At 47.2% G+C, this 12,032-nt stretch overlaps 1 protein-coding gene across 12 annotated transcripts in view; it reads right to left on the bottom strand.

Annotated features, from left to right (window-relative positions):
- The window catches only part of Numa1 (nuclear mitotic apparatus protein 1), a 67,379-nt gene that overhangs the window by 12,959 nt on the left and 42,388 nt on the right, over positions 1-12,032 (bottom strand). For all 12 annotated transcript variants that reach the window (XM_004863312.4, XM_021243345.2, XM_087211853.1 and 9 more), the window contains 10 exons: positions 8,048-8,127; positions 6,908-6,990; positions 6,275-6,355; positions 4,823-4,910; positions 3,177-3,300; positions 2,540-2,697; positions 2,190-2,307; positions 1,987-2,104; positions 1,533-1,673; positions 33-155 (listed from right to left, as the gene is read on the bottom strand). In XM_004863312.4, coding sequence (XP_004863369.1) covers positions 33-155; positions 1,533-1,673; positions 1,987-2,104; positions 2,190-2,307; positions 2,540-2,697; positions 3,177-3,300; positions 4,823-4,910; positions 6,275-6,355; positions 6,908-6,990; positions 8,048-8,127 — 1,114 coding nt within the window. The remainder of the gene's footprint in view (positions 1-32; positions 156-1,532; positions 1,674-1,986; positions 2,105-2,189; positions 2,308-2,539; positions 2,698-3,176; positions 3,301-4,822; positions 4,911-6,274; positions 6,356-6,907; positions 6,991-8,047; positions 8,128-12,032) is intronic.

Here is a 12,032-nt window from a genome sequence, read left to right on the forward strand (position 1 = left end):
GTATTCTGGCTGCTCCTGTGTATTCCTCCTACCTGCAAGACGTCACCTAGCACCTCGCCCTTCTCCTGGCGTGGGCTCTCTGGCAGCTGGGCCAAACGTTCTTCCAGCTGTGAAAGCTTTCCTTGAAGAATTTCATTCTTCTCTTCAAGGCATTTCTGAGAGTAAAGAAGAGACCCATGTGAAGACGTGGAACAGGTATCAAGGTACCACACAGGCCCTCAAAACATCAACAAAATGGAAGCTGAGGCAGGAGGATCACTGTGAGTTAGAGACCAGCCTGGGCTAAATAGTGAGTTCAGGGCCAGCTGGAACTACAAAGTAAGATTCTGCCTCAAAAAAAAAAAAAAAACCAACAAAAATGTTAACAAAATGTTAACATTACCATGTTAACAAGATCTGTATTTGCCCTGGCCTAGGGAGGATAAAAAACTCTCAGAAACTATGGACCTGGGCCTGTGAGGGACCTGACTTTCTAGTTCTAAGGTCAAATTAAATCACACTATGAGCTGCTTCCTCCTTCTCCAAGGCTACAGGGCTTACTTCCAATTTCCTTACCAGGTACCCTTTTTCAGATAAGTCTTGACTCTTAGATTATACAAACAACCACAACCACCAGTTTAAAAATAGCCCCTGGGGCCTGCTGCGCAAGTGCAAGGACCTGTGTTCGATCCCCGGTACCCCCTCCAAAATAAATAAATAAAATTTGAAAATAAAAATAAAAATAGCCCCTGGGGCCAGGCATGGTGGCACACACCTGTAAATTGAAAGCCAGCCTGAACTATATAGTGAATCCCTGGAGGGAGGGAGGGAGGGAGGGAGGGAGAGAGAGAATGAAAGAAGGAAAGGAAAGAAAAGAAGGAAAGAAGGAAGGAAAAAGAAAAAAGAAGGGAAAGAAACAAACACCTCTAGGCATCAACACCAGCAGCAGCAGCAACCCTAGCCCCTCACCTACTTCCCCTTTATTTTTTGGTACGGGGACCAAACTCAGGACCTTGCACTTGCAAGGCAGGCGCGGTGGCACCAAGTGAAATCCCCGCTGTTTCCCTATCATTTTTGATTAAGGACTGGGCACTAAACTGGTTGCATCTCTGGATTTCTAATCCTCCTACAAGTCTGGGAGGGCACTATTACTGTCTCATTTACTCAGTAACAACTGACAATGGGATACTTAGTATCTTGCCAAAGCACTCCATGGTCAACAAGTAGCAGGGCTGGGTTCTTAGCAATACCAACAATAACAACAGGTCTATCATCCCTAATTTGGAAATCTGAAATCCCAAATGCTCCAAAATGTCAAACTCTCTGAGCTCCAAGATACTCAAAAAGTTTTGGACTTTGGAGTTTCAGATTTTGAAATAGGAATGCTCAACCCGTGAAGGCTATGCAGATGCCCTCAAACTGGAAAAACTCCCAACTCATACCTTCTGGTCCCGACCAACCTGCAACTGATTTGAGAGCTTACTTCCCTCACAATGTGTCCAGTGCTTCACTTGCAGTCCTCCAGACTGGCCCCAACTCCCCAGTGGGGTTACCTTGTCCTGCAGGGCTGTGCTGAGCTCCTTCTCCAGATGGGCCTGCTTCTCCACCCACTGCTGAGTGGCCTTGCTGTGCTCCTCGGTCAGTTCATTGAGGGCACCCTGGAGTTGTTGCAGGTTACTGGCAAACTCCCGCAACTGAGACATGAGGGACTTGTGTCACCTAGGGTCCAACTGGCATGGCCTCTGCCACTTGCTTCCTAATGCCCAGTGGCTGGTGGCTCCATGCCCCCCTACATCAATTACAATGACTCCCACTGCTAATTCAGGACTACACATCAACATTTAGGGCTATAACCCAGCCCCCTGGCAGCAGTCAATTACAGGATGAGGAAAGTGGCTGGAGGGACTGAAGCCTGAGCCAGGAGGTAGCATGAGTCTTCTTAACTCTCGGGGAGCCTTCCAGACCACCTGAGCTCTGAGGGTCTCCATGCATGGCCCAAGCCCTCACCTTAAAGGACAGGTCCCCATTCTCCTCAGAAAGCTGGTTAATCTTGCGGTCCATCTGGCCCTTCTCCGTCTTCAAGTCCTGGCACTGCTTCAGAGTCTCATGTAGCCGAAAAGTGAGGCTGCCAGAAGGGAACAGTGAGGGAAGGGTGGCCCAACTGGGGGTGGGGAGGCTAGGAGACAGGGAGAAGGCAGGGAGGGCTCTACCTCTCATTCTTGCCTCGAAGCTCCTCAAGCTCCCTGGGCTCCAGAGGGCTGGCTGCTTGCTTCTCGTTCAGCAGGGCAAGGCGGTCAATGCGCTGCTGCATCATGGATATCTGGGCATCTGCCCGGGAGTGGGGAGGAGAGGGGGTCAGCACAGAACTTCAGGAGCAGAGACAAGGAGGAGGGGATGTGGCTACGGGAAGAGCTTCCAGAAAGTCAGTCTGACCCTCAGCCTAGGGCTGAGAGCTCCAGGACCAGCAGAGGGGACAACATGGGAGGGTAAAACGTCATCCAGAGCTTTCCCAGATGCACACCCCCAATCCTGCCTCATATCCAGGGTGCCAGGCACCCACCCTTCTCGGTAAGGAGCTTGCGGTGCTCGGCCAGCTCCAGCTCCAGCTCATCTCTATTGTTTCTCTCATCTGCAAGCTGCTTCTTCAGTCGTCTCATCTGGAACTGTGGGGTCTGCAGGATGTCACCCATGGGAGAAGCTGGAGAACCTGAGAGGAAGCTGAGAAAGACGGCCCAAAGCCAGGGTTAAGAGCCTAAGATCAGAAGCAACCAGCAAAGCCAAGGATGGGGAGCAGGAGCTGATGGCCGTCAGCCCTGGCTGGGAGGCCCAGGTACCTGGGTTCTGTCTGCAGTGCTATCTCGTGCCTCCTGACAGGACCTGGGGAAAACTCCTTCTCCCTTCTCCATGCCTTAATTTCTTTGCTGGGCGTGGAGGAGGGAGGTACATATTCTCCTTGCCTCTGCAGAGAGGCACTGAAGGAAGGAGTGCCTTAAACAGGGTACTGCCTCTGAAGGAGGCTGACTGCCCATGACAGATCCCAACCTGTTTGCCCAACTAGTACTGGTCAGCTGAGGAAGCCCCAGATGGACAGCATTCTCCAAACACCCTGATGATTCAAGGGGCTTGGCCTCCAGAATGCAAGAATTTGAGGACTGAGCAGATGCTGAGGCCCCTCCCAGGAAAGGCCCAGGACATACTTGTTCCCACTGGAAGAGGAAGCAACCTTCTGTAGCTCTAGGAAGTGAACCTCCCTCTTGGCCTGGTGGCTGGGTGGGGACAGGTCTTCAGAGAAGGTACTGGAACAGGTGGGAGAGACAGGAACTGGAGATAAGGAGCAGACAAACCAAGAAACAGTAAGGGAGGTGAATAGTTTGGTATCATTATACCGTGTGAAAACTTGCCTTAGTGGGTGTGACTCTTTAGACACTTTTTGGGACAGGGTCTCACGATATAGTTTAGGCTGGCCTTGGACCCACTGTGTAGCCCAGGCTGACCTCACTCTTGCAGCGATCCTCCTGCCTCAGCCTCACAAGTGCTGGGATTATGGGCATGCATCACCACACCTGTCTGACTCTTTGGTCACTTCCATGTAAACTTCAGAGGACAGCACTAGGCAGAACCTAGTGGGTATCCTGAGCTCAGGGCCCCTAACTGCAATCAAGTGTAGGGTTTCCATGTTCTCAGAGCATCAGTGCTAAGAAAGAACAGGGAGATAGCAACTCCCTGCTTTGAAACTGGACCAGGTACCATGCTTTTCCCTCAAGCCAGTGCTAAAGAGGCAGCTAGGATCCCTGCATGGGATCTCCCTGCAGCCCCCAACGCCTCTTGTGTTGGAGTCACTGGCCTCTTTTCAGAGCTCTCTGGCTGAACCTTTCACAACCAGTATGTCTTCTTTCTCCAGACCTCTTCCCTTGGTTCCCATGAACACTTCTGTGGGACTCACCTACTTCTCACCAATATGCTCCCTTCTGCACCCACCCTCTGCCCCCTCAAGGTCTGACAGAGCCTCCTTGCTCTGCTCATGGCATCAATGGCAACCCACAGTCATGACCTGCAAACCCGTATCTGGCCCAGAGCCCTCTCCTCCACTCTGGACTCACATCCTGATCTGAAGGTCTTGTAAACCTAAATATAAGGAAAATCAAATTCAGCAGCTGGTGAAGAATCCCTCCAGATCTGCTCCTCAGATTCCTATCCCATCAGCTGACCTCCTGCACACTCATCTGCTATGCTGCCAGCCAGGTGCTCTGCAGGTTCTGTACTCAGATGCCTTATCTCACTTGCTGGTTTATGTGTTTGCTTCCTACCAAGAACGTGAGTTTCATGAAGGGAAAACCTTTTCTAAAGATTCTACATTCCTAGATTCTAAGCCTAGAGTAGTGATTATTTAAAAATATAAAAACAGACTTGGTGGCCCATCCCTATAATCCCAGCACTCCGAGGCTGAGGCAGATGCACCACAAGTCTGAGCCCAGCCTAGGCAACTTAGCAACTTAGAACCTATCTTAAAATGAAAAATAAGAAAAAGGCTGGGAATGTAGCTTGGTCTGAAAGTCCCGGGTTCAGTCCCTTAGTACCAGAAGAAAAAAAAAAGGTGTGTATGTGTGTGGCTGTGTCCATCAGGGATAAAGGACACCCTCACAGCAGACGAGATCACTTACAGACATGCTGCTGAACTATTATAGGCAGCAAGGGGGAACTCTGTAAGAACCGAGATGGTGACGTGGCCTAGGAGTCAGCCCCTCCATCATACCCTTCCCAAGCTTCAACTGCACGCCTCATGACAGGGACAGTCCCCCGCCTCTACAAGTAGGACCCCAGCAGTCCCTGCTCAGACACTCACCTTTCTGCAAGAAGATCTCTAGGTCCTCAGTCAGGTTCAGCCCATCCTCATGGTCCAGCATAAACTTAAGGATGACGGCTAACTCGGCCTGCACCATGGAGAGAACAGGAGGATCAATGCAGTGTCAGAGGGGCCTCTGAAGTGAGGGGCTCCATCAGACACTGCCCACCCCAGGTTCTCCTGAGCCCCAGAACCCACTGAATCCCACTCTTCCTCTCAGAGCCAGAGCCCCACAGCCCAATGCACAACACTCAGCAGCCCATGTCCTCCTTTCCGTCTGTCTCCCGTAAAGATGCAGCGTGGGTCAGACCAAGTCCCTAACACACTTCACTTCCTGACTTCAGGGAAGGGAACACAGCCAGAAAGCTTTTACACCTAACCGTGCTGGCCTTGTCCAGATGACCCTACTGGAAGAAAGGATGAGATAAACGAAGTAACAGAGACACACACAGATAGACAGACATGGACATGGATACATACGAAGACAGAATAATTCCTATGTGTAATCCAAACACACACAACAATTAAATACTTATACATAAGCAAGGTCTTGGAAATCTACCCTTTAAAGTGTGTGGTTATCTCTGAGAATGAGGTTATTTGAAAGTGTTATTTCCTTTTCTGTGCTTCTCAATACTTTCTGGATTTTTTTTCTATAAAGAATGGCTGCCCTATGAAAAAAACCACAATTTCTTTATCCAGTCTCCAGTTGATGGGCAATTGGGCTGGAGACTGGATAAAGAAAATGTGGTTTTTTAATAAAATGGAGTACTACTCAGCCATAAAAAATGAGAAATTAGAGACATTTATAGCTAAATGGATGCACATTGAGGCGATACTCTTAAATGAAATAAATAGGACACACATGTAAATACCAAATAGTTTCTCTAATGTGAGAAACTGAAAGTGTAAATAAGGACTAAAAGGTATAACAGATAATGTGAAATAGGAAGAAAAGGGGCAAAGGGAAAGGGGAAGGGGAAGGGGAAGTGGGAGGGGTAGGGGAAAGGAAAGAAGGGAATGGAATTAATATGAGAAAAAGGAAAATGGAAACAAAGTCTTTGTAAATAGGGAGGGATGGAGAGGTTGAACGGAGGGCAGAGGAAGGGGGAAAAATAAGAACCAAGAGAGACTATGTAAAGGTGCAAATTTCCAATGATGAGTGTCATTATATTGTATACCTAAAATGTACCAATAAAATAAAAATAAAAAATAAAAAATAAAAAGAATGGCTGTCATGGGCCAGGGATTTAGCTCAGTGGTGCCACCGCCTGCCTGGCAAGCACAGGGTCTGGAGTTCAACACCCGGTACCAAAAAAAAAAAAAAAAAAAAAAAAAAGAATGGTTCTCATTACAATCACAGCTTCTCTGAGAATACACACTGTTTAAGGAGAAAGAAAAGGGGTGTGGGACAGCCAGGCTGGGTCCAGGAGCACAGTGGGGTGAGCTTACCTGAATCCTATATTCAAACTGTTCCCAGTCCCGGAGGTTTTGGGAGCTCATGGAAGAGTGGTATAAGAGCAGCATGATTATCTAGAAGCCAAACAGGAAGCAGTCACTGAGCAGGGTGTCTCTTTCCAATGTTCCCAATCAGGGCTTTTCAAGAACTCTGAGCTATTCTCAAGACTGTCCTAAAACTCCTTCACTTAGCAGTCCCAGGCCACCATCCCTAACAGCCCCAGGATACACTTTGTTGTATTTTACCAAGGAGTCAATGCACACTACAAAAAGCTAATTGCCAAGATGCCTGGTATGGCTAAATCCCTGGGCTCATGGAAACAAGTTCAAGCACCCGGTACAGTAGGGCTAGCACCCCAGCAGCAAAGGGAATAAAGTAGACAGAGTTACAAAGAAAAATATGTTGATCACACGACGAGACCTGACTCCCGCCAGGTCTCTTTCGCAGCCCAGTGTTGATCTAGGAAACTTCTTTGTCAGAAGATCATGACCTCCTAGGATCTCTGGGCTCTGGCTCAGAGGGGTGGCTGTCTGGTCATACTCCAACTTTCAAGAGTCCCAGAAATAAAGCATTCACCATCCCTCTTCGGGCTAACCCAGCCCCCAAGTTTGATATTCCACAGGTACCTTGGCCAGTTCCAGTTCTGACCCCTCCATCACCTTCTGCATGGATACAAGGCATTCTGGGGAAGAGGGACGTTTTCGATTTTCTGCAATGATAACAATGTAGAAAACAGGGTGAACTCCCTGGGACCATACCTGAGACCATCAAAACACCTGAGTCTGAGAAGCAGACTCAGAGATGCAGGGCTTCTTATTCCTGCGTTCTCTCTCCCCAGCTACACACTTCCTTCTGAAGCTGACTCTGCCCTGGGTCAGTCCAAGTGCTTTGGGGATAGTACAAGAAGAATGCAGGGTAGGAATTCAACAGCAACTCTGGGTTAGGACCCTCCCCTCACCTGTGCACTCACCAACTCCCACTCAGCATCACAGAAAGAAGTTTCTGTTAGAAAAAATAACTTAAACATTAACATCTTCTGTCTTAAAAGAAAAACACTTGTGCCACAGGTTCGCCACCACTGCTCTAGAGTCCTCTTCCTGGCTCTTATGCTGCCAGACAGGCTATGCTCAGTCACTAACCTGTTCTGTTTAGCTGGATCCTCACCCTCCCTCTATTCTGTTGAGAAGGAGATGGCAAACGGCTCCCCATGTTAAACATGGTGACTCTGTGGTCCAAGGCTGCACCAGAGAAGGGGAACTGACAAGCATTGTGCTAGAAGCTTCCAATGCATTCTTATTTAATCCCCTATCAACCTGAAGAGCAACTTCCTTTATCTCCATACTATAGACAGGGAGTCTATGTCCAGAAAGGGACAGCAGTGACGTGGGGTCAACATCTCACCTAAATCAGCCTCTGCCCCTATGCCAATCACTAAGCAATTGCTGATGAAAGTTGTCTGAGGAACACTATTTTTCTTGAAAGGGAGACAGGGTAACATGAATCCTTCTGTCTCCTCAAATTGAGGGAACAGAAAGCTAAGGTGATGGGCACCACACAGCAACCCTTCTGCCCTACGCTAGTCTGAGGTGGGCTCTGGCACTGAAAGGACATAATTCTTACATCAACTAGTGTAAGATCCGGGAAGTTGACCCAGCTGTATGCGTTTCTGTGCTGAGTAGGAAGCCTTGAACCTTTTCTCCTCCAGACACCCATGATTGTTCCTCTGGGACCCCAAGGCCTAGATGCTAGACAAGGAAGGCACTTACTCTGTAGGAAACTGCACACAAAATCCAATCTCTCTGGCACCGGCTGCTGCAGGATTTGCTGCCCCTCTTCAGTGCCACGGCTAGAAAAAGAACAAGTATTAGCATCTTAGTGATCTCTGCCTCCTTGATGACATGCTACCTCCCTTCCCTTCAGGGCTCAGTTGAGAAGGATCTAGAACCAAATCACATCCTGGAACCCGGCAATAAGGTACCAGGACACCACTTCTTCAGCTGGATCTGTGGTGGGGACTTGAGGCATGGAGTCCTTTAGAAAAAGATGGCACTCTGCCAGCCCACTTGCAAATATAAAAAGTCTCTATGGGAAGGGGAACAAGAGGAGACGGGTGGCACAGATGGATGGGAAGCTAGATTAACTAGCTCACCTCGCAAAGTGTCAAGAAGCCTGAAAAACCTGGCTAGGATAGAGTTCGAGGCCCATGGAAAGGGAAAGCAGGGCCAAGAACTGAAAAAACAGGAGGGAACAAAGCTCTGAAGTGAAAGGGCTCCCATACTAGGCTGAAGACTGAGGTGGCTGAAGGCTCCCAGAGGCGGGCCAAAGGCTAGTCATTCTGGATTGGTGGCCTTGGCTTGTGTAACTGGAGAAGAGGGAGGCAGCAGGGGGCGCTCTCACATAGCCAGGGCCCAGCCCTGGGGGCTGCTCCAAACTGCAGGTTCATTTTCAGAGATGACTATCACTTCATCTCTGGAATAAGTGAAACTATACTTCGAGTTAGAAAGCAGACTTCCCTATCGAAGCTGCAGCTGGAGATAATGATTAGAGAGACCTCAGCTTCTCAGAACCTGAACCCTCAAGTCTTGAGGAACTTTCTGGAGAGTAGCACAGACCCTACTTATACCCTTCTTGTGCCAGAAGCATCCTATCAGGCCCAAGGAGCATCCAAGTCAACACTGTGTATCCTTCCCCAATCTGTGCCCCATCTCTACAATCGCAAAGGCTTCTTCCAAGAGAAGCTAAAGAGTCTTTAGGATGCTTGAATCTCACAGACTCCTGAATGATCCTTCTTCCCTGCCTACCCACAGCTGGGAATGTAGGTACTCTTTGCCTCAGTACTTTCCATTAGAGTGTTCTCAGCTTAAGTAATTGAAAAAAAAAATACTGAGTTAAACCATGAACTTTTCTTCCCTCTTTCCCTCCCTCCCTTTCTTTTTGTTTTTTGAGATGCCATCACTGTGTAGTTCAGGCTGCACTTGAGCTCAGTATGTAGTTCAGGCTCAAATTTGTGGAAATTCTTCAGCCTTAGCCTCCCTCCCAAGTGCCAGGATTATAGGCATATACCACCACGACAAGCCCTCTCCTCCTTTTTGACAGTTCTAAGGATGGAATCCAAGACCTTGAACATGCTAGGCAAACACTCTAACCCTGAGCTACAAGACCAGCACCCCCTACATACACTCTTTTTTTAAATTTTTGAGATAACAGTCTAAGTAGCCCAGGCTGGCCTTGAACTCACAATCGTCCTGCCTCACCTTCCACAGCAGCTGAGATAACAGATATGCACCACCAATCCATTCCTCTTCCTCTGTCTTTTCTCTCTCTCTCACTCTCTGTGCTGGGGATCAAACCCAAGGCCCTGCATATCAAGTGGAACATTTTCTAAAGAGGATATAACATATATTATTCTCTAAACTTGTTTGATACAGGCCTCTGGTATAACTAAAATTACATGGAACATGCTTTGGAAAATGCTAGTCCTAGAGAAATCCACGCCATCCTTTAAATACTGTGTTCAAGTCTCATCTGACAGGAAGCCACACAGAACTACTGCACACCACACCTCCATTCCCCTTCTCAACTATTCCTGCAGTACTCAACACAATGGCACCACATACAACTGCCCACTCTCTAACTGTGCTAGCAGAAGTTGAGGCTCATAGCATGTGAGCCAACTGACAGCTAAGGGGTGGTTTTTATGGGAAGAGCAGAAGTCAACATCAGTAAGATGACTGCCAGGGCTTTACGTTTCCTGGCAACATGCCTCCATTCAACTTTGCTGTTCAAGCCTCACGGCTATCATAGATGGGACAGCCTTTTTGCTTTAGGCAGTTCACACACAGAAGAACAAGAAGGAAAACTGCCAGAGGAATTATAACAATGCATTTTCCCAAGGAACACAGCATTGTTCCATTCTCACAGCTTCTATCTGCCACCAACCCTGTCATCCTCTTTACTTTCTCCTGAAGATGAGGCTTCTGATTTAGATTAGCAATAGCAGGGCCGGGGATTTAGCTCAGTGGCAAAACACCTACCTCGCAAGCACAAGGTCCTGAGTTTGATCCCCAGTACCAAAAAATAAAAAAGTGTGTTGAGATTAGTACCAGCAGCAGTAGAGAAATGCAATAGTCAGAATATATTAATCCAGAAGGTCTATTTTTCTAAGTCTGCACTGTCTTAAATCTGAGATGGAGTTTAGGGCTGACCAGGGATTTCAACAGCTCCTACCTTCAGAAAATAGGCATCTTGAATATTTGTTTTTCACTATGAAAATGTTCCTCCAAGTATTAACCTACAATGGCTCAAGGACAACATATATCCTAACTCTTAAGACATAGCTGCTATCTACCGCTCTTGTCATAAGGCTGAAGAAAATTTATCTTTTCAAAAGCAAAAGCTGGCCCCGGAGATTTAGCTCAGTGGCTCCACCTCCTGTCTCGCAAGCGCAAGGTCCCAAGTTCGATCTCCAGTACAAAAAAAAAAAAAGAAGGTTTAGAGGCTGGGGATTTAGCTCAGTGGTTCCACCACCTGCCTCGCAAGCAGAAGGACCCGAGTTTGATCCCCAGTACCAAAAAAATATATATAATAATAATAATAATAATAATAATCAAAAGCAAAAGCTTCTTGACCTATTCTGAAGTCAAAAAAATCATGCTGCCCCTGTATGTGACAACACAAGGCATGTTATATACCTGGTTGCTTTACTTTTAGTTTTGTTTTTTGAGACAGGGTCTGGCTATGTGGTCCAGGCTGGCCTTGAACTCGAAGCAATCCTTCTAAGTGCTGGAATTACAAGTGTGCACCACCATGCCCAGCTACTTTTTTTTTTCAGTGATGTTAAAATTCAACAGTGAGCTAGGTACTGCCAGCCTAATGGTTTCACCAGCCACTGATTATAGGTACTAGGATCTATCACTTCATTAGCGTTTGCAAATCATTGATTTATAGGTGGTACACACCCCCATGTATGAAGCATTCTTGCAAAAAAGAAAAAGAAAAGCCTTAAGTTAATCAGACTTAGATCTAATTATCAGCTTACTGGCAACAAGGAGAACAATTTAAGCAGCACCATGATGATTGATGAAGTAATTCACAAAAGTTAGGATTTAGGAATTTCTGCAGGATCAAAATAATGGGATGAGGTGGCAATGGGTAAAAAGAAATAAGCACAAAACAAGACTGGTGTAAGGAAATGAGCCTAACATGAAAGATCTTGAACACTGAGCTAAAGATTTTAGATTTAATTGTACTATTCATGAAGAGTAACTGAGGTTTGAAGTGTTACAATGAAAGGAGGATTTGAGAAACACTCTTAAAATCACGTACACAGAATGGACTGGAATGAGAATAGATTAGAGAAAAATGAAGCCGTGAGAGCCTGGTGTCAGTGAGGCGGAAATCTTATAAAGGACAAATGGATGGACAGTAACCTGTTAGAATCGATGCCAAGGAGGGAGGAATCCAAGGTGCTGCTGAGATGCCCTGCCTGCATTACTGGGCAAGGAAATGGTAGTGGATGGACAGTAACCTGTTAGAATCGATGCCAAGGAGGGAGGAATCCAAGGTGCTGCTGAGATGCCCTGCCTGCATTACTGGGCAAGGAAATGGTAGTGTATGGACCAATTTAAAAGTAAGAACAGTGATTCCTTCAGAAGCACTAAGGCTGGTGCTGGTCAGAGCCATATGAAGTTTTAAAAAACTCTGTGAGACACCAAAAGATGGCATGTGCCTATAATCCCAGCACTCAGGAGC

This window comes from Heterocephalus glaber, unplaced genomic scaffold (genome assembly GCF_053883595.1).
Source record: "Heterocephalus glaber isolate CG9 unplaced genomic scaffold, H.glaber_assembly_v1.0 deba00001428, whole genome shotgun sequence".
In the NCBI taxonomy this organism is placed as follows: domain Eukaryota; kingdom Metazoa; phylum Chordata; class Mammalia; order Rodentia; family Bathyergidae; genus Heterocephalus; species Heterocephalus glaber.